This window comes from Rattus norvegicus, chromosome 15, assembly GCF_036323735.1.
Source record: "Rattus norvegicus strain BN/NHsdMcwi chromosome 15, GRCr8, whole genome shotgun sequence".
NCBI lineage: Eukaryota > Metazoa > Chordata > Mammalia > Rodentia > Muridae > Rattus > Rattus norvegicus.
The window spans coordinates 19,239,425-19,262,354 of NC_086033.1; the positions used below are offsets into that span (position 1 = coordinate 19,239,425).

The 22,930-nt window shown below is 47.0% G+C and overlaps 1 protein-coding gene across 13 annotated transcripts in view; it reads right to left on the bottom strand.

The window, feature by feature from the left end:
* Positions 1-19,287, bottom strand: part of Pxk (PX domain containing serine/threonine kinase) — a 68,627-nt gene extending 49,340 nt beyond the window's left edge. For 9 of the 13 annotated variants that reach the window (XR_010057833.1, XM_017599722.2, XM_039093421.2 and 6 more), the window contains exon 1: positions 19,045-19,287. Coding sequence is in view for 12 of the 13 variants with exons in the window: in XM_017599722.2 (XP_017455211.1) it covers positions 19,045-19,146 (102 nt within the window). In the remaining variant the exon portion in view is untranslated. The remainder of the gene's footprint in view (positions 1-19,044) is intronic. The other 4 variants (NM_182821.2, NM_001399677.1, XM_063274363.1 and 1 more) reach the window with 2 other exon arrangements.
* Positions 19,288-22,930: the final 3,643 nt, after the last annotated feature.

A 22,930-nucleotide genomic window follows, 5' to 3' on the forward strand; every position in this document is an offset into this window, starting at 1 on the left:
ACATCAATGGATCAAAACTACTCCATAATAAAATGACATTTCCCCCCAGATTCCTCAGAACTGCCAAACAAAGTGACCAAAAATGAAATAAATACTCACTCAAATTTCCATTGTTTGGGGCTGTCCACTGCCCCAAAGTCCTGGAGACCTGAAGTCAGCTTCCTCCTGAGCTGTAGGCTGCGATGGCACCCCAGATTATCCAGTGACTCATGCCCACCCTCTCACCCTCTCTGATGTGGAACGCACCCCTCTGTGTGGACAAGAGAGTGTCCATCACCAAGGCCCAAAAAAGACGGATGGGAGCACTAAGTCCAGGGCGCACTAACCTAGCCATCTGTAGTTACTTCCCCAGAGAGGTCCTTCCCTCCCTCCCTCCCTCCTTCCTGTCCTTCCCACCTCCCACCCAGCCTGCCGCAGCCTGCCTGCCTGCCTTACTGCCACCACACACTTACTCTTGGCATGCAAGGGAGTAGGGAATGCATGGGCACTGTGGGGCAAGTCACTGTGGTCTGGGGCTGACATTTTTCAAACTGGACGTGTGCTAAGCCACAGGATATGTGGCTTAAATGAACAGAGAACCGAGAAGTAAGGGGAGCCTCCACCCTACAGGAGTAAAAACCACTGCATGGGCAGAAGGGCCCACAGACTTAAATGGTCTTCCTTTCTTTCCCCTTCTCTTCCTCTCGCCACAAGGCTCAGCTCATTCGTTTGAGTGTAGTCCATACTTGACCTGAGTCTTGGGGTTCTAAGCGTGGAGAAGCACTACCCTCATGTAGGAATAAGGGAGCTGTGGTTTGTGAGGGCCGGCTACCTTATCTGGGATGGGAGGGAGCCCCGTTCGTCTCCTGGGCTGAGCCGGTGCTCTCAGTTCACCCCTAAGCTCACTTCTTTACTGGCACTGCTCCCCCACTGAAGGACCCAGAAGAATGCGGCAAACAAGGGACCCTGCTGAATAGACAACACTCTCTGCTCTGGAGCTTCCCGTGTCTCCCACTGGCCACGGCTTAAATGCCCAACCAACCTCCTACATCTGGTACATCCTGACCAGACTGACCTAACCTTTTCTTTCTATTGAATCCCTCTCTGTCTGACTGCTGATATCCTAAGGATTCCAGTTTTATGCCTTTCGGTTTGCTGTTCCAAATACTTAAATCCTGGAGTGCTTGGCTACTTAAATGTTAACTGCTATTTCCGTCCCTTAGGTGTTTGGGGAAACAGCTCTCTCCGACTGGATTAAGGTCTTGAAAAGATCTTTGCGTTTCTCACCGCTCCAGATCTCGCCCAGCACAGTGTGAGGTCATCGGCGAGACAAAGCAAATGACCGTTGAAGGGCATTTGTCACCTGATTGCACCCTAGGGAATGAGGAAGCCTGTACCTGCGTAAACTGGCAAGATCAATGTACTCTAAAAAAAGATTCACAAGATCTCTAGGCCTCCGATTGATTACCTCTCTAAAGAATTAACGCTCAGGTTAGGGATGGTGACCCACACTCAGGCTGGCACGAGAGAGATAACAGAGTTCACAGGCTGCCAGGCTTCAAGCCAGCCTGGAGACACAGTGGAGATCTTGACTTAAAAAAAAAGAGAAGTAGTTTGTTTAAGGTTCAAACTTAGAAAGTCAAACAGTGCAGCGGCTGTAACTGAGGCAGCGACATCCTAGGACACCATGTCTTCTGAGGAAATCTCAGAATAGAGTGGTTTTTGCAGCTCACTGGCTGCCCGCCTGGCTCCTCACCGCCCATAATATTTCACTCTGAACGATTACTCTGTGCTCATCATTTACCACTGTATCACCCACAGATTGTCAGCGCTGGGACCTAGTTTCCTTCTCTGTCGATTGCCGTGCAAACCAGTAGTGTGCAAAACAACAACAAGAACAAAAACAACAAAAACAAAACTAAACAAAAAAAAACACCCCCAAACAAATGAAACTCTTCAGGATTTGAAAGGCATCTGAAGGAGCACAAATTCTTAATATAAACTCTGGCAGGTGAGTGACGCCAAGCACATCTCCTTCCCAACCACTGAACTCTGTTCAAAACTTCCCACTCATCAAACCTTAACCTTAAGCTTTATTCTTACCAAAAGTCCCCAATTTGGTTTATGCAAAACCAAAAAGTGTTCTGCTCCCAGAATAGTTGAGGAAAAGCATCACAGCCCGCTTTGATCCCTGCAGTGAAAACATTCATGATCTCAGGGCCTTTTGAAGCTCATGCTCTCCTCTGTGGAATGGTCTCTCCCAGCAGAAGAGCTGGTCTGCACAAACTTCAAAGACAGATGATGCTCCAGTTAGAGCCAGTCCAAGAGGAGGCACTCTGAACTCCGCAGACCTCACAGAGGGCTACAGAATGTGCGTGCTTGTTTGTGTCTGAGACTGGGTCTCTCACCGTGTAACCAGGGCCAACCCCGAGTTCATGAGTCTCTTGTCAAAGCCCTCCAAGTACTGGGATCACACACACGTGCCGCCCAGCCTTGGATGCATGTTAACTGTCAACCCTCGGAGCATTTGATAGCATAGTGGCCCTTAAATCCTACCAAGAGAATTATATAATTTGCTAGTGTGAGAACTCGGTAACTAACCCTTCTATCAGAGCAAAGCATAAACACACAGTGGCTCCTCATAAGAAGCTGTCAAATGAAATATAACTTTCGCTTATTTGTCCAATTATTCTGGAATGCCTCGAAACTGTGGAAACGGATGTGCTGACCGTGAAGTACCATCTGTCACATAACTAGGAGGGAGCCTTAAGCAGACAAACTAACCTGCTGGAGGGCCGGGTCCTCTGTGGTTCTGATCAGGGGACGGCTGAGGGCGGCAGTGTCCCTCTCCTTCATGCCTCTGCTTCATGACAAACCGCCTAGGTGTCCTGGTGTCAGGACACTGGGTGACCACACAGACACCCTGACTCCAAGGCCCAACTGGCACTTTCTAGTTTACTGGTCTAATTTTCCCGAGCCTCGGTTTACCGCCCCTCTGTACAAACATATTTTTCCAATGCAGCTGTGGCGAATACTAGACGAGAACATTGCTAAAGCTGCCTCCGGGATGGCCTTAGTTCAAGGTGTCCGTAGGTGAATGTTCGTCTTTAAGGCACAGAAGTGCCTGAGGACAAAAACAGAGCAAAAGCAGCCAGTCTCCTCAGCACCCATTACTCTAGCTTCTACAGCGCCTGTTCTTTCCCACTTTACCATACTTTCAATGTCGTGTTCAATTAGCATATGTAACTTTAACAATAAGGAATACTAATCTTTAAAACATTTATTTACTCGTGTGTGTGTGTGTGTGTGTGTGTGTGTGTGTGTGTGTATGTGTGACCCTGTGAAGTTGGCAAGTTGCCTCTCTCCCTGACCGTGTGGACCTCAGGGATTGTGTTCAGGTCGTTAGTCTTGGCAGTAAGCACGTTTACCCTCTGAGCCATCTCACGGGCCCCAAACCCAGTTTTTTAAAGTAAGTTGGTTTGGAGGCCAGAGGTACTGCACAGCAGTAGAATACTGGTCCAGCTAATCCGGCTGGGGGCCCTCTGTTCGATCCCAGCACTGAGAAACAAAACACAGTGGAGATGGGAGAGGCTACACTTGCCATTTAAAATATGCTGCTCTAAGTAAGACTTCTGAGCGATAAGGACTGAGACTCCTGATCTGTTTATCAATGATAATAGAGTTGATCCCTTTTTTCACTTGGTAAGGGACCTCCCCATCATTTATCACCCATTGGTAGGTTTTGTTTTGGTTTGGTTTGGTTTTTTTGGTTGGTTTCATCTTTCAAGAAAGGGTTTTTCTGGGTAACAGCCCAGGCTGTCCTGGAACTCACTTTGAAAACCAGGCCTGCCTCTGCTTCCCAAGTGCTGGAAACAAAGTCTTACACCACCACCACCACCACCGCCACTGCCACCGCCACCACCACCACCACCACTGCCACCGCCACCACCACCACCACCACTGCCACCGCCACTACCACCACCACCACCGCCACTGCCACCACCACCACCACCACCACTGCCACCGCCACTGCCACCACTGCCACCGCCACCACTGCCACCGCCACTGCCACCACCACCACCGCCACTGCCACCGCCACCACCACCACCGCCACTGCCACCGCCACCACCACCACCACCACTGCGCCACCGCCACTACCACCACCACCACCGCCACTGCCACCGCCACTACCACTGCCACCACCACCACCACCACCACCACCACCACTGCCACCGCCACTACCACCACCACCACCACCACTGCCACTGCCACTACCACCACCACCACTGCCACCGCCACCACCACCACCACCACTGCCACCGCCACTACCACCACCACCACCGCCACTGCCACCACCACCACCACCACCACTGCCACTGCCACCACTGCCACCGCCACCACTGCCACCGCCACTGCCACCACCACCACCGCCACTGCCACCGCCACCACCACCACCGCCACTGCCACCGCCACCACCACCACCACCACTGCCACCGCCACTACCACCACCACCACCGCCACTGCCACCGCCACTACCACTGCCACCACCACCACCACCACCACCACCACTGCCACCGCCACTACCACCACCACCACCACCACTGCCACCGCCACTACCACCACCACCACCACCACTGCCACCGCCACTGCCACCACCCAGCCACACACTGGCATTGTAATTGTTCTGGGGAGAATAGAAAACATAACCTGAAAAAAAGTAAATTAAAATTTCTATCTGTATGAAAACTGATTAGTGAGTGAGTGAGTGTGTGTGTGTGAGTGTGTATGTGAGTGTGTGTGAGTGTGTGTGAGTATGTGAGTGTGTGTGTGAATGTGTGTGTGAGTGTGTGTGAGTATGTGTGTGTGAGTGTGTGTGAATGTGTGTGTGAGTGTGTGTGAATGTGTGTGTGAGTGTGTGTGAATGTGTGTGTGAGTGTGTGTGAGTGTGTGAGTGTGTGTGAATGTGTGTGTGTGTGTGAGTGTGTGTGTGAGTGTGTGTGTGAATGTGTGTGTGAATGTGTGTGAGTGAGTGAGTGAGTGTGTGAGTGTGTGTGTGTGAGTATGTGTGTGTGAGTGTGTGTGAATGTGTGTGTGAGTGTGTGTGAATGTGTGTGTGAGTGTGTGTGTGAGTGTGTGTGTGAGTGTGTGTGAATGTGTGTGTGAATGTGTGTGTGAATGTGTGTGTGTGAGTGAGTGAGTGTGTGAGTGTGTGAGTGTGTGTGTGTGTGTGTGTGTGTGTGTGTGTGTGTGTGTGTGCTGGTTTACTCTCCAGCACCATGTGAACTGAGCACGGTGACACAGACCTGCAATCCCCGCACTCAGGAGGGAGAGGGAGGAGAATCAGAGTGCCAAGGTCATCCTCAACTATGGAGAATTCAAGACCAGCTTGGGTTTCGTGAGACCCTGCCTCAACGGGGAAAAATGGTAGGAAGAGCTTGAAATCATGAGTGAGGTCAAGCTGTTACAGTATCGCTTCCTGATCTGAATAATGGTTCTTACCAAGGAGAGCTGAGTACACCCAAGTCTCTTCAACTCAGTGAGAATGGGTCAGTGCCCTCACACATGAACTCTAGTTCACAACCAATTGTACGTGTCACCATGATGTCACACCCCGTGTTGTCATCGCCTCCTCAAAGGTAATGCCTCCTATGCTCTGCCTAGATCCTTCAGCTTATTCCAAATCCCAACCAAAGGCCAAAGTTCAGAGAGAATAAGCATCTTAAACGTAGTCCCTGAGCTTTCAGTGAGAGTGACTGGGCAGCTGGCCTCTAAGAGCACGGCCACGGCCACTCCTACATTCCATGACCTCAGGCAAACTTCTACATCGTGCAGCTTCCTTTCAGCGCATCAGGTTTGCTGGGTAGGCAGAACCGGCTACCAGCTCAGGAGGACGCCACCTGCATATAGCCTCATGACACACAGTAACACACACTGACTCAGGCCATCAGGTCTGCACAGGTAGTGCTTTTTACCCAGCCAGCCATCTCAGCAGCCCTCTAGTCACTGCTATTAATGTAGCCACCTGGAAATGTAAAATTACATATACCACTCACGCTAGTCTTTACGGGCAGGCGCAGCTCTCAGCCGCTACCACGCATGATAAATTAACTTCATGCCCATGTGGCTATGGGGAAAACTGAAAAACTGGCCACCCAATCGCAGTCTCGTTCTGTGGGTCACAGGGGGACTTGCAAATCGCTGGCGTCTGGGTCAGCGCAACTATCAGACAGCTCATTCTGCAAGTCTGATAACAAATCACTCAGGGTTCACAGGTTTCACTCGAGGTTCAAGGAGTGGCCATTCTGCCCTCAGAGCCCTGAGGTCTACAGCATGTACCCCCTTTTCTCCAAGTGAAAATGGGCACCAGTGAAACACAACCCAGACAGTTATTGGGATCAAATGAAAAAAGAAAAAAAAACCCTAGAAAAACATGACTTCTTATAAAGTAAAATATGTACTTAGCATCCCTAGGGTATTTATTCAGAAGAAACGAAAATGTATCTTCACAATGACTTTAGCAAATGCTCACGGCAGCTCTACTCTTTTTCTTTTTTTTTTCTTTTTTTCGGAGCTGGGGACCAAACCCAGGGCCTTGCGCTTTCTAGGCAAGCGCTCTACCACTGAGCTAAATCCCCAACCCCACAGCTCTACTCTTAATAGACCCAACCGGAACCAACCAAGTGCTGATGTGAGGATCATACACTGTGGTTTCTGCACACAGTAGAATACTATTCAGCCATTAAAAGAACCCTGGAGCCCAGCCTGGTGGCATGTGCCTGTCTTTCCAAAAACCTGAGAGGAGGCAAATGATCATTTGAGCCCAGAAATTCAAGGTCAAGTTAGCAATGCAATGGGACCATCTCTCTGAGAGGAAAGGGGAGGCAGACACTAAATACTAGTAATATTATAAAATATGTAGTACATATTTTATTGCATATAAATTATGTTTCAACAAATGCGACCTAGCAAAAATTAAGGAGAAAAGGAAGAGGGGAGAAGGAAAGAGAAGACATCAATGATTAATGGGAACTACTTCAAGGCTTGCCAAATGACAAGATCACCACTCTCACTTCGGTGTTATTCAAAGGGTCTAGAACTAAAGACCTCCCCCTCTGACCGTGTACTATTTCTCTGGTCATATCTCTGGTGCACCAACTTTTCCTTCAATATGCTCCTCCTACTTGTCCTTCCTTCTCCCGCCTTGTCAAGGACCAGAGATTCTAATTTCAATGATTCATAACTTCTCTATCCACCTCACAGGACCCTATATCCCAGCAGCGAACAGTAGCAAACAGAAAGAAAACCTCCTAAAACATCTCTCATGTGCAGCACACTTGCTCACGTCTCCTCAGCACTGCTCAGATCCCAAGCCTCCGTCTAAGAGATCCCACAATTGGTTTGAATCTGCTGCTTTTTCATATTTACCTTGGCAGCACAACGAACAAATAGAAATGAATGTGCAAGGCGGGAACCAATTCTATCTTGTTTACTCCTGCACCTTACATACCAAGTGCCCAAAACATGGAGTATGTCTACAGCAAGTTATGGCAAAATAGTATTAAGATGTATGATAACTGATCACCTATCTGGTTCAAATCCACAGCACACATGTGAAGAAACACAACAAGGCTGGGCATGCCTGTGGCTCCAACACTAGGAGGCTGAGACAATCAAACCCCAGGAGCCACACTGGCCAGTCAGCCTAGCTAAATCATTGAGCTTTCAGTTCACTGAGAGACTCTGTCTTAATAAGGTTGATAGTGAGAGAAGAGAACACACTATTGTGTTCTGGCCTGGGTATGGCATTACTCAGCAATTCTTTTCTAATATTCATTAAGACCCAGGAAATTCTAGAGGGAGGTTCCTTATGACTCAGAAAGGAAACAACTCAGAAGTCTCAAGAAGTCCCTGAAATTTATCAGATGCATAAGTCCCTCACCCCTCAAGTTTGTATAAGCTGTAAGGACTGGAAGAGACTCATATTAGTCTCCAACCAGCCTAGCTCTCTGTAAGAAACTCTAACCAGCAGAACTACCAGGAAGAGATACTCATTGACCTGTCAAGCTGCCTACAAGTCATGAAGAAAGCTCCAGGACTGCAGCTTTCCTAAGTAATTACCTGTGCTGGGATGGGGGACTTTCAATGATGCAGTTGCCTCTGAGTCATCCCTGCTCTTGTTAGTAACCCCAATAAACTCAGTGGCTCACCAAGTTGGACTTTGGTGGTATTGTACTTAAGGTTTGTAATTAGTTCCTTATCTGAGGTGAAGAGACATTTGTGTTGCATCTCTCCTGGGAAAGTTTCACACACCACACGGATACACACATTTACCTGCATGCACCATACACATTAACACACACACAGAAAGCAGCAGACGAGTTGAGCATCGTGGCTCCTGCCTGTGGTTTCAGCACCCAGGAAAACAACCAAGATAGGGGGCAGATAGATGTAATTTCTGAGAAACAGAGTATGTCTTGAGCAGCAAGATGCTAGGAGGATTACCACACCTCAAGGAAGAGGAAAGGCTTATCTAGGAAGCTTCAGAGGTACTCTGTGGTCAAGTGGAATGTCCCTGGGCTTAATTAAAAACTAACAAAGGCAGTCAGCCTCAGTTACACAGCAATGTGGGAGTCAGAGGCTGGAGAACTCACTCCCCTAACTGCCCCGTATGGGAGTATGAGACAACCTGTAACGTGGTAATCTGCAGGACCACACACAGACATGCTTAGAGGATGGCAGGGACTGTCCATTCTCTGTGCTCTGGTGGGCCAGGGGGCTGCTCTCTTCTGGAGAGTTTAGTGTATACAGACCCACTTCCAGTTTCATTTCCCTCTGCTTCAGCAAAGAGGAAAGGGCTAAAGTGTAATGAGCCCCTGGGGAGAACGGCAGGCCTAACCGGAAGGCCCTGAGTCAACTTCCCTCTTCACCTGTAAAGTGGCTCTTGGACACTTTTAGACCCAGCATTCTCCCATATCAATACTCTATTCATTTCCTCCCTCATCATGGTGGGGAAGGGGAGGAGTTGCTCAACCAAATTAATGCTCTAAACCATGTCAAAAAATGTGGGGGGTTGGGGATTTAGCTCAGTGGTAGAGCGCTTACCTAGCAAGCGCAAGGCCCTGGGTTCGGTCCCCAGCTCTGAAAAAAAAAAAAGAAAAAAAAGAAAAAAAAATGTGGAACAACTTGTTTAAATGTTATAAGCAAAGATGCTGGGACAAACACGTGGAACCATGGGAAAGGCTCATACACACTGCTTTCTGGTCCAGAACCCTTCCCCTGGGCCACTAAGTCATCTGTGCACATATACCAAAACACTCTGTGCGAGCTGCAAACTAAAGCAGCTGTTTTCTGTTTTTACAGTATATAATCCATCTAGTGTCTTAAGTACAGTTTTTATAGAATATTATGTATACATGGCACTCTAATACATTATTTTTAATAGACACATCTCACTGACTAAAATAAGTTAACTCTTCAAGCTTTCAATTTTAATTTTTCTTTTGACTGTCTGTGAGTGTGTGCATGTGTGTGTGCATGTGTGTGCGTGCGTGCAGGTGTGCACGCACACATGCTTGCCGGTCTAAGCATGTATAGAAACTAGAGGCTGACATCAGGTGCCTTTCTCAATCACTCCTTTGTATATTTTTTAAGATGGTGTGATGGTTTGTATATGCTTGGTCCAGGGAGTGGCACTTAGGTGTAGCCTTGGATCATGTGTATCACTGTGGGTGTGAGCTTTAATGCCCTCGTCCTAGCTGCCTGGAAGCCAGTCTTCTGCTAGCAGCCTTCAGATGAAGATGTAGAACTCTCAGCTCCTCCTGCACCATGCCTGCCTGGATGCTGCCATGTTCCTGCCTTGATGATAATGGACTGAACCTCTAAACCTGTAAGACAGACCCAATTAAATGCTGTCCTTATAAGTGTTTCCTTGGTCACAGTGTCTCTGCACAGCAATAAAACCCTAACTAAGGCAGAAGTGGACTCTCAAAGACGAACCTAGAGTTTACTGTTTAGTTAGGCTGAGCAGCCAGCCTGCTGGGATCTCATCTCCACACTTCTCAGCTCTGGGGTTACAAGTACACTTTGTCACATCCATCTTTTATGTAAGGATCCAAACACAGACCTCCTGCCTGTTGTGCAAGCATCTTGTCTGCTCATCAACTGCTCAGCCACAGCTTTTGCATTACTTCCTGACAGTCATTTCTCTGATCCTAAGAGCCATAGCTTGAAAGGCTTTATGTCAGTGAGGCCCTGAGAGGTTTATAGACAGGTGTATCAGTGTTTATAGAAAGGAGCTGTCGGGGCTGGGGATTTAGCTCAGTGGTAGAGCGCTTACCTAGGAAGCGCAAGGCCCTGGGTTCGGTCCCCAGCTCCGAAAAAAAGAACCAAAAAAAAAAAAAGAAAGGAGCTGTCCTGCCTATGAATCTCGAGATTCATAGCTGGATCACAAGAACAAAGAGCTCTCAGATGAGTGAGTCTGTGTGTTCTGAGTTTAACATCCTGAAAGGTCACAAAACTTCCCAGGATAATACAGGGGGTGGCTGGTTGCTTTAGAAGGCAATTGTACTGATATATTCATAGCTCTTTGTGAATATAGTAAGTTGTCCACTTCTACTGGATAAAGTATGATTTGTGGATTACATAAAGATATTGCCAAAAAGTAAGTGTAAAAGAAGCTTTCTGGGCAGACTCCTGTCACAATGCAATAGAATTCCCAAGCTGACATATAATCACATTAACAAAGGACAGCGTCTCGATTATTGGAAAGCAATCGTGTCACTACAGTTCCTTATGCTTTCAACTGTGTTCCTTTAAGGAAGTATGAGGCTATACTGGTCTCTTCACTGGAGCTGGCCAGACTTCCCCTGAATTTGGTCAGCAGCATTATCAACTGGTGATTAAGTAGTCAATTTGCAGAAACCTTCTCCTCCAAATCCCAGGGTTTATCCAAGATAAAGCTTTTGTGTCCTTAGTCAAAGTGTCAGCCTGAAAACAAAGGACAGTGGCCTCCTCTCCCCACTATGTGCCTGGTGTTCACAACTAACCAGAATGACAGCCAGTTCAAGAGCAAACCCATGGGAGGAGTCTACCACTCCCTTCCTAACCCTAAGAGCTTAAAAGTTCCAAGGGGAGCCAGTGCGGTGGCTCACACTGGTGACTACAGCACCTGGGAGACAGAGGAGGAGGGGTAACTCAAGTTGGAAGACAGCTTGGTCTATATTGTAAATTCCAGATTAACCAGACTCTGTTTAAAACAAGAGTGCATGTGAACGAGTGTTTGTGGGTATCAGGCATGGTAACACTTGCCTTTAATCCCAGCACGGTAAGTAAGGGTGCTTGTCATCATACCTAAGGACCCAAATGGGACCTCCAGAACCCACACCGTGGAAGGAGTGAACCAACTCCTGCAAGCTGTCTTCTGACCTCCACACACGTGGGACCCATACAGCCTCCACTCTCCTCACATCTAAATAAATGAGCAAATGCAATAAAAAAAATTAATTAAAAAAATACAGAGTTCCAAGGGGACTTGGGGATTAAAAAGTCTATAAAGTATTTGTCACACAAACATAAGGACTTGAATTCAATCCCTAGCACCACACAAGAAAAGTCAGGCACAGCATCTACTTTTAATGGTACCACTCAGGATGCAGACATAGGAGGGTCATTAAGGCTTTCAAGCCAGCAGTCAGCTAATCTGAGAATTCAAAGAGAAACTGTTTTTAAACAAACAAAAAGTTGGGGGCTGAAGAAATGGGTCAGCAATTAAGAGCACTTGCTCTTACAGGGTACCTAGGTTTGATTCCTAGCGCCCACATCATAGCTCTCAACCATTTGTAACTTCAGTTCCAGGAGGTTCAACATCTCTTTTGACCTCCATGGGCACTAGACACATACATAACACACACACACACACACACACACACACGCACGCACGCACACACGCACGCACAGTACGTAAAATAAATAAATCTAAAAGTAATTAATTAAGAGATAATTTTAAGAGGTGGTTGAGCGGGCCACAAAGATGGCTTAGTGCTTGAAAGCACTGGCTGTTTCCACAGAAGTCCCTGGGTTCAATTCCCAGCACCCACATGGTGGCTCTCAACTATTTGTAATAGGATCTGATGTGTCTGAAGAGAGTGACAGAGTACTCACATATATAAAATAAATAAATCTTTTTAAAAAAAAAAAGGTGGTTGGGCTTAGAAATGGTAGCAAATGACTTTAATCCAGCACCCAGAGGCAAAATCAGATAGATCTCTGTGAGTTTCAGGCCAGCCAGAGCTCCACAGTAAGACTATGTCTCAAAAATAATTACCTAATAAAACAAAGTGGTAGGGGTTGGGGATTTAGCTCAGTGGTAAAGCGCTTGCCTAGCAAGCACAAGGCCCTGGGTTTGGTCCTCAGCTCCGGAAAAAAAAAAAACAAAAAAAACAAAGTGGTAGAGTACAATTAAGAACATATACAACTTTAGCACACACACACACAAACACAGATACACACAGATACACACACACATACGCAGGCACAGACATACACACACATATATGGATACACAGGCACAAGCAAACACACATACATATACAGACATTTACACACAGAGACACACACACACATATACACATTCTCAGACACACATTCACATGTAGAGACACAGGGACACACACAGACATGCAGACGCATACACACAGACACGCATACTCACACACACAGACATACACATACACATACATATAGACATTCTCAAACACACACACACACACACACACACACATACACATACACAGAGAGAGTTCCTGAAGAGCTCCAGGTTCCCTTTTCTCAGACACACACACACACACACACACACACACACACATACACACACACACAGAGTTCCAGCAGAGCTCCAAGTTCCCTTTTCTCAGACACACACACACACACACACACACACACACACACACACACACACACACACAGAGTTCCAGCAGAGCTCCAGGTTCCCTTTTCTTAGAATGCCAAAAGATGCAACATACGGAGCTCCTTAAAGGCTTCTGGAAGCTTAGACAGAAATGACACTCAGTGGCCTCACAGTGAGAGCCAAGCGCTTATACCATATATTACAAATGAACACATTCACACTTTCCATCGACTGCCTGTATTTTAAACACTCTTGAGACTGTAACGGAAGGGATGCTGTTTCTGCTGTTGTAGACAAGAACAAAACACTTTCCACACACGCAAACCACTGCCATAGAACTCCACGCTTCCTCCCAGGAACACCGCCACACCGTCATTTATCCCCACCACGAGACATTTCTGGGGTGATGCTGGAAAGAGGTGAGCGATGAGGACTGAGTATCACTGATCCCTCGGTCAGGTGAGAAAGGGCATTGTTCAGTAAGAAGAGATGACTTGAGAGCTGTAAATGCACTAAATTGCCAGTCCCTGAGTCTGCAATGGAGACTCAGCGGATGGAGGGTTTTCTGAGTGCATTTACCAAGCTTTGTATCGGACGACTGGGAAAGGCGTGACTAAGCAGAGGAATGGAGAATGCCACCAGTGCTTCCGGTATAATGCAGATACCCCCAGAGGCATTGTTTTACAAGGGTTCAGTGGAAAGAGGACTTGTAGAGAAACCTCCAACTATCATAACTTCCTGAAAACGAAGTCAGGATAATCCTGACACAGAGTCCTGCTCATGCTAACATTTTGGGCTCTGAACACACTGATGTCTTACTTGGAATCACTCTTCAACAGGTACCCCAGTAACGCAGGAACAAAGGCTCTGGGTTTTGTTTTTTTAAGACAAGTACAATTAAAGGCCTGGAGTTTTTTGTTTTTTTTTTTTTTGTTGTTGTTTTGTTTTTTTAATTATTTTTCACTAATTAAGAAGCCAAGCTCGGGCTGGAGAGATGGCTCAGTGGTTAAGGGCACCGACTGCTCTTCCCGAGGTCCTGAGTTCAAATCCCAGCAACCACATGGTGGCTCACAACCATCTGTAATGAGATCTGATGCCCTCTTCTGGTGTGTCTGAAGACAGCTACAGTGTACTCATATATATAATAAATAAATAAAATATAAAAAAAAAAAAAAAGAAGCCAAGCTCAACTCAGGGCAGTGGCAGTGGGGAGGGAGGCCTTCAATCCCATCTATGTAATGGCGGGTAACTTGTGCAATCACAAAACCAAAGATCTCAGATGCAATACCACAGAAATTCTCTGAAAGCCGGGACTGTCTACTTCACTACCCCATTCGAGAAACTATTCACGCTACGAATATCACACAGTGATCTTTTACTTCAAGAATAAAATGCACCAGATGCAGTGTAAATGGGCACTAAGCCAGGTGAACCCGCAGAATATTAACCAGGAGAAGGTGGAGGTGAAGAGGCTGGTCACATTGCCGACCCACCACACAGGAGCAAGGGACGGTGCATCCGTGAGGTGCATCCGTGATAACGGCCAGCTCCAGAGGCCACTTCCTCTGGGTTCTATTTCTGTGAGGCCAGCACTTTCTTCTGTTGGCTTTGAGTTTTCCCCTTTACGCAGCCGCAGCCGGGGATTTACATTTCCTCTTCCTTCTCTTATTTCTCCTAATCCTGCTTAGACTCACCTGTTGGCCATTTACCATAACCCCTTGTTTAGAGAGCCTTTCTTCTCACAGCATCCCGCCCTGAGCACCTACCCTTCCGACTTTGTGAAGGTGTAATGTGTGTGCGTGTGTGTGTGTGTGTGTGTGTGTGTCTCACATGTACCCCAATCTGGGATTACAGAAATGCACAACTATGCCTGCCTTTGAAATGAACACTCCTGGGCTGGAGAGATGGCTCAGAGGTTAAGAGCACTTTACTGCTCTTCCAGAGGTCCTGAGTTCAATTCCCAGCAGCCACAATAGTGTCTCACAGCTCTCTGTAATAAGGGAAGCCAGTTCCCTCTCCTGGTGTGTCTGAAGACAGAATGCTCAAATACATAAAACACATAAATATAAATCTTTGGGCTGGAGAGATGGCTCAGTGGTTAAGAGCACTTTACTGCTCTTCCAGAGGTCCTGAGTTCAATTCCCAGCAGCCACAATAGTGTCTCACAGCTCTCTGTAATAAGGGAAGCCAGTTCCCTCTCCTGGTGTGTCTGAAGGCAGAATGCTCAAATACATAAAACACATAAATATAAATCTTTGGGCTGGAGAGATGGCTCAGCGGTTAAGAGCACTGATTGCTCTCCCAGAGGTCCTGAGTTCAATTCCCAGCAACCACATGGTGGCTCACGACCATCTGTAATGGGATCCGATGCCCTCTTCTGGTGTGTCTGAAGACAGTGACAGTGTACCCACATATATGAAATAAATAAATCTTAAAAAAATAAAAGAAAAAGAAAGAAATGAACACTCCTAACCACTTAGCTACCCCTCTAGCCTCCTAGTCAATTTCTTTTTTAAGAAAACATTATTTTCTCTTGGATTATTCATTATGTACATAGATGTTTCACCTGCATGTATGTTTGGGCACCGCTTGCCTGCCTGGTGCCAATGGGAGCCGGAAGAGGGCACTGGACTGGACTGGAGCTGGAGTTACAGGCAGTTGGGAACCACATGGGGGTGCTAGGAATCCGACTTGGGTCTTCTGCTCCTAACTGCTGAGGCACCTATTCTGCCCCTCCTGATCAGTTCCTTGAAACTAAAATCGTTGTGCTCCATTGGGGAAAAAACCGTACAAAAGAAAACCATTGAGGCCAAAGCCAGGCAATGAATCACCCACCAGTAACACACAGCCAGCCAGCTGGCTTCTCACCCAAGCATGTCTTTTTGGGAAATGACTTTGTGTTTCTTCATCCTCCTGATGTCTGTGTCTTCCCCACACAGTTTTTTCCCTTCGTAAATCCTAACTCAGATTTACCCTCTAATTCTGAGCTGTAAATTCTGTTTTCTAAGGCAAAACAATTTGAAAATTAAAGCAGCTGAGCTTCCTTGCCACGGCGTGCTTAAAAGTGACTAACCCTCTACACACAGGTTGCTAAGGAAATACAGACACGGAAGAAAGGAACGACCTGACAAGTACTTCTTAGAGATGATGATTTTCACCCTTGGAACAAGAGGGATGCAGCTAAGGGCATGCGATGATTACATCTATTTACATATGACGATGCTAAAATAAAAAAGAGGGGCCTAGTGGTTCGTGCTGTGCGGGTGCATGTCTGTGACCCCAGCATTCGGAAGGTGGGCACAGAAAGACCAGGGTTTGAGGCCAGATTCAGCTACATCAAAAATAAAAATAAAAAAAGTTTCAGAGCCAGCAAGATGGCTCAACAGGTTAAGGCACTCGCCTACAAGCATGACCTGAATTGGACCTGAACGGGCCTAATGGAAGGAGAGCTGACTTCTCAAATAATATTTAAAAATATAATTTATAAAAATTTGAGTGCGCCGGGCGGACACTCTGGATAGACTCTCTATTAGCTCCACGCCGGCCAGAAATACATACATCTCAAAACAAAACAGAGAAAAAAGGTGTCAGTGGCCTGCCCAAAGTCATGTGACTGACAGTAGGATTCTAGACCTATAGTCAGCTTAACTCTTCCAACCAAAGGAGAGCGGCTACTGGATAGGTTAGCATTCCTTCTAGGCTCCGCCCCACAGTTGCCGGGTAACGCCCGGCTTACTACAAAAGGGGCTGTTTGGCCCCTCCTCGCTTATTCTCTGCCCCTTCTCTCCCTGCTAGCGCTCTCTCTCTCTGTCTCTGTCTCTGTCTCTGTCTCTGTCTCTGTCTCTCTCTCTCTCTCTCTCCCTCCCTCCCTCCCTCCCTCCTTCCCTCCCTCTTCCTCCTCTCCACGGGTTCCTAGTCAGCCTCTTTCTCCTTCTCCTCTTCTTCCTCTTTCTCTTCCTTCGTCTCTCCTCCTCTCTCCTCCCTCTCTCCATCTACCTCCTCCCTCCTCTCCACGTGTTCCTAGTCAACCTCTTCTTTCTCCTCTTCTTCCTCTCTTTCTCTTCCTTCCTTTCTCTTTCTCCTCCTTCCTTTCTCTTTCTCCCTCTCTTTCCCTATGCCTGTCTCTACTTCCTCCTCAACTCCTGTTCCCAAGTCCTAAATAAACTCTGTTCCATACCACATTCGTTGTATGGCTGGTCCCTCATGGGGAAGGGATGCCTCAGCGCGGCCTGCAGAGGCACCCGCTTCCACCTCACCACAACTCCGCTTCTACCAAACACATCCCAGCTCTCTCTCTCTCTCTCTTTTTTTTTTTTTTTATAAAACACAAGACACCTTCCATGCGTCTCTGTCCACAGCCAAGGAGCAACTTCCTAGAAAGCCGTATTTGAAGGGTGCACCTTTGACCTTTGAGACCTACAGCCAGCACACCGTATAGCTCCCTTCGATCCACCCAACAGAAAACAATGCCTTTCTCTTCTCCGGCACACCACTTTCAATAACTACTTCTTTCCAACATGATTTCCAACTGTTCCTGTTTTCAAGGGACCTACTCGTAACCCATCCACAGTCCAAGGGGTCTGCGTCAGTACATGCTTTTTCTCAATAAAGCTTAGGGCTGAGGCAACATTTCTGTCTCACTTCGCGGCTAAAACGACAAGCGCACAGAACAGTCAAAAGTTACGCAAGACTGCTCTGTTTTCATTCCACATCTGCCTCTCTGTCTCTCTGGCTCCCTGGCTCTCCAGTGAGTCACTATCTTTCCTGTTCACTCATCATTTTAAGAACTGCCATTATTTTTTTTTTTTTGGCCCTAAAATTACTTATGTTTGTCTTAATGACAAGTTCTGGAGTAACTATGGAACCCATCGCATCTCTCACCACCACACTTGAGCACTGACCTGTTAGCAGCCCAGAAGTCAGGTTATTCTGACTTTCACAACCATGGCTTTCCACAAACAGGAAACAGGACATAGTGAGGCTACAATTCATTTACCCGTTTAACAGACACATATGAAATGCTATCAGAATGGGACCCTCCTGTCCTCTCCTGGAAGAGAGGAAATCACATGATTACCCTGGTGTCCATCCATGAGGCCTAGGGTAATAGCTACTCAGGAAGAAAGGTTTTCTAGAGATAGTGGTCCTGAGCATCCAACTCTTTAGTATTAAATAGACCCTATGAGGTTATAAGGTTTACTTGCCGTCAATCCAGTCAAAAATATAATTTGAAAGAATGATTGTTCCCTTCCCTAAATATGGGTTCTTAAATATTCACTTTGCAACAAATTACAAGTTCAACAAACTCATGGATATTTGGTGCCTTTCACGAGTTTCTACATAGGGTTTAGGATGCTACCACAGGGAGACAAAATGCATTTAAAAGAAAAAAAAAAAAAGACAGTCATTTCTCTAAGTGAGAATGAATACTTTCAACAAAGCAAAGCTGTCGATGAGGAAACAGGGGGTTCCAAAAAGTCTTGCTTTAATATGAAAGATCTCTTTGAACAGCAGAAGAACAAACATACACACACACACACAGACACTGACACACACACAAACAGAGAGACACCCAGAGAAAGTCAGAAACAAGAGACAGCGAGACAAAGAGTCAGAGAAATACAGAAGGCTATTGTGGGGCTCTAGTCTCCAGATGATGAACCCCCAAACACTGATGTGATAAACAAGCCTCTGGGCTGGAATCTGATTTGCTGGCCCGACAAAACATTACAATCTAAGGAATCCCAATCCCACCCCACCCCATTCATCATTTACTCAATCGAGTCCCAGAGCCTAGTAGCTCCCCGGGTTTTACTGGTTCCCGGGTTTATTGCTTGTAAATTACAATGCATAAGAGCGCCTTTCAAAAAAAAAAAAAAAAGTACGGGCAAAAGAAAGCAAGCGTGGCTTTAAAGCCCCATAAAAGACTGCATGTGGCAGAAATGAACTCGCCTGTGTGTATTAGGAGCACCGAGGGCTCCCCTAAGCCACTCCAGGGGGACAGGGATGCGCGGGCACACTGCCCCGGCCGCGGCTGAGCAGGAGGGAGGCGGCGGGCTCATACACCTGCCCGGCTCTGGTGCCCGCGCCCGGCCCGCTGCGCCGTCCGGCCTTCGCCCGGCCCCCGCCCTCGGCCCCGGCCTCCCGCCCCGGCCGCGCACCGTGTGCGACTGCAGACTCTGGCTCGCCTCGACGGCCGCTGTCAGCGGCACCGTGTCGTCCAGCAGCACCTTGCGGGCTGGCGGTTTCTCCATGAAGGCCATCCCGGGCCGTCGCCGCCGCCGCCGCCGCCGCCTCTGAAGCCGGGGCAGGAACCGGAGGCGCCGAACCCCGCCACCCGCCGCGTCCCGCCGCTGCTGTCAACGCGCACCGCCCCGCGCGCTGCCGCCGCCCGCGGGGTCCTAGCGCCGGTCGTCCCAGCCTGCGGGCTGTCAACACCCGTCCTTCCGATCCCGCTGGGTCCTAGCGCCGTACTTCACCGCAGGGTAGGTGACTGAAACCCCTTGCTCTCTTGGTGCCTCCTCGCCTCTGCATCGTACACTCAGTACCATGAGCTCCCGGCCTCGGGCGGAGGAGCACCAAACTAAACCATCACCACCACGTGTCACATTTAGACACTGATTTTCTGGACTCTAACCGAACTGAGTTTTTCTGATGAACCGTTTAGAAACTCAGATTAGCAGACTTGAGACCCTACTGCTCCCAATCACATCTTCCCTGCCCAAGGTCCTTAGATCTCAGGAAACAACAAAAAAACACCTTCAGGGTGGACCCTCAATCTGAGTCTGTAGAACAAATTTTCTAAACCAAATCTGGATTCAGGTTTTGAACCTGGATCTTCAGGAGAGCCTAGGCGCTATACTCTCATAGCTGGATCCCACAGTGTCTGAACCTTTAAGCAACAAACTCTAAGAACAGTGGGGGCAGGGGGGAACTGATGCAAAGATTTCCTTGCTTGCATGTGTAGTCCCTAGCTCTCGGTTGAGCCCAAGGTCTAAGAAACCAAAGAGCACTCAGATCTCTTAGACTCTGAGAATCTTTGGTGCTAGCATTCTGGCTCCAAGAACCTCAAACTCAGAACCATCAAACCTGACGATCAACTTCTCAACACCAAATCTACCTTGCTTCCCCCCCCCTTTTTTTTTTAAAGATTTATTCATTTTATTATATATAAGTACACTGTAGCTGTCTTCAGATACACCAGAAGAGGGCATTGGATCTCTTTACAGATGGTTGTGAGCCACCATGTGGTTGCTGGGAATTGAACTCAGGACCTCTGGAAGAGCAGTCGGGTGCTCTTAACCGCTGAGCCATCTCTCCAGCCCCTACCTTGCTCCCCTTAACCCAAGATCACAATCTTCCAGGATAAAAATGAAATTAAACTTAGATCAGATACCTAGGACCGTGTTGAGAATCTGGCATTTACTTCAGCTGTGTTATCTTGAATAAGTCAAATACACACACACACACACACACACACACACACACACACACACACCCTGTGACCTTCCACTGGCAAAACTAAGTTCAAGCCTATGTAGAATGTGTAATAGGAATGCAACCGGACGGGAAAGAACTTTGCACATGTTAAAAATCTCAAACAATATGAATTCCATCCTGACAATTCACAGAACAGAGATTTCTAACTCTTAAGTTTGTTTCCACTAAATTTTTATTTTTTATTAAGATTTATTATATATAAGTACACCGTGGCTGTTCTTAGACACACCAGAAGAGGGCATCAGATCTCATTACAGATGGTTGTGAGCCACAATGTGATTGCTGGGATTTGAACTCAGAACCTCTGGAAGAACAGTCAGTGCTCTTAACCACTGAGCCATCTCTCCAGCCCCACGAAATTTCTATTATTTCATTCATAGAAACAAAGCTTCTTTGTGACTCTACCACCACTGCATTTTGCCATCATAGCAAAGGTCTAGATTGCACTTGGTGGTTATCCTCTTCAGAGTTCAAGCTGAGAGATTGGCCGGCAACCCCAAGTAGCCCAGTGACACCAGAGTGCCTTCAGGAGCCAACGCTCAGTAGGAGACCTCTTTCCACATCTCATTTTTATTCCAATTTGCTTTAGAGCAGTCATCTGTGAAAGTCAAACCACGCATCACTTTAAGAGGCTTTCACTCTTTTCCTCTGTTTCTTTGTTTAAAGGCAATGGAGAATTTCACCATCAGAGGAGTAGAAACCCAGACCCTGTATTATTACTCCTGTCATGGTGGGGATTGACCAAGACAAGGCCATGTTCATATTGCGTTGGTAGGAACATAAAGTGGCCTAATCCTTAAGGAAGGCATTAAGTCACTCAGTGAGTGTTTCCTGATGTACTGAGTACCTACGATGTAATAAACTGAGCAGTGGTGCTGGGATTTAAGAATTTTTTTTTTCGGAGCTGGGGACCGAACCCAGGGCCTTGCACTTGCTAGGCAAGCGCTCTACCACTGAGCTAAATCCCCAACCCTGGTGCTGGGCTTTAATAATATACATGAAGGCCTTAAAGCTGTCTCTCTCACCTTGAGACTAATTCTGCCTCTAAGAGGGTTACACTAAGAAAGTGACGAGAGATTTGTGCAAAGGTATAGCATGTGAAGACAAGCACTTAATCCCTGATATAAGATTACACAAGTCGTGGTATAATCACCGTTTTTTGGCAAGGCTAAAACCCAGATTATTCACTGGGGGTGTAGCTCAGTGTTGGAGAATGCAGGTGACCTGTGCAAGACCCTGGGCTCAATCTTCAGCACCAGAACAACTTAAAGGACATCTGATGACGCTCACCTAATAAGTGAAAAAAGCCATACAACTATCTGCAGAGCCAAATATATTTACAGGAGAAACACCAGAAGGATATAATGAGAATGTTTCCTGTAGGAGAATCATGACTTTGTTTTTTCATATTTTCCAAAATGCCTTTAATTTCAATGTTTTTTTCTTCTTTTTTTTAAAAAAAAATTTTTTTATGTGCATTGATGTTTTGCCTGTACATATGTCTGTGTGAAGGTGTCGGATCCCCTGGGACCAGAGTTACAGGCAGGTATGAGTTGCCATGTGGGTTCTGGGACTTGAACTTGGGTCCTCTAGAAGAACAGCCAGTGCTTCCAACCACTGAGACATCTTGCCAGCTCCATAATTACAATGTTTTCTTTTTATGACCAGGTTTATGTATTATATATAAAACCAGTGTCCAGTGCTCTACCAAAACCACAGGTTCCGAAGATGCCTCTCTGAAACCCAGCAAACTGGCACTTAGTTCCATTTCCAGTGTATTTGCACAAACAAAATGATGACAGTTATGCTACCTTAAGACTTAGATACCAAGAGTCCACGGATGAATAAACAGAAATGAGTGGTTTTTTGTTTTTTTCTGGTTATGATGCTGGGGTTCGAACCAAGGGCCACATGCATGTTAGGGAGGTGTTCTGCCACTGACCTAGATCCCCAGTCCAATCTCCTAATACTACATAGGAAGAAGGAATGATTGTCACAGAGACATCGACTGCAAAGGTGATCTGTAGAGAGTACTGAAATTGAGGCACTAGCGCCCATAGAAACATAGAGATAAAAGAGTTATAACAACCCGTGTACTTTGGGGGAGTCATGAAACGTATGGGTTTTGAACCGGGTCTTTAGGAACCCAGAGCCTTTCGAATGCTAGGTATACTTCCGCCCCGTTTGTGCTTTTGTGAAAAGCCCACTGAACTACTGAACATACACTAGATACCAAGTGCTGTGTTAGTGTGGGAGAGTGAAAACACAAGACAGAATTCACCTACTGTCAAACTCAGCCACATAAGCTGGGGACCGGGCTAGGGCAATGGCATGAAGTCATGGGCCAGTCCAGAGGACCCACACAGCTTAAAGCCCCAGAGGCAAAGAGGTACGATAACACTGAGCAGAAGGGAAAGTTCTTCACAGCCTGCTATGACAGCCCCCTTCCTTACAACTCCGTTAGACACCTCGGGGAGCCACTCAGACTTCAGTGGCCACTAACAGACATTTCTTACTGTGTGGTACTACTTCCAGGAGGGAAAGGTA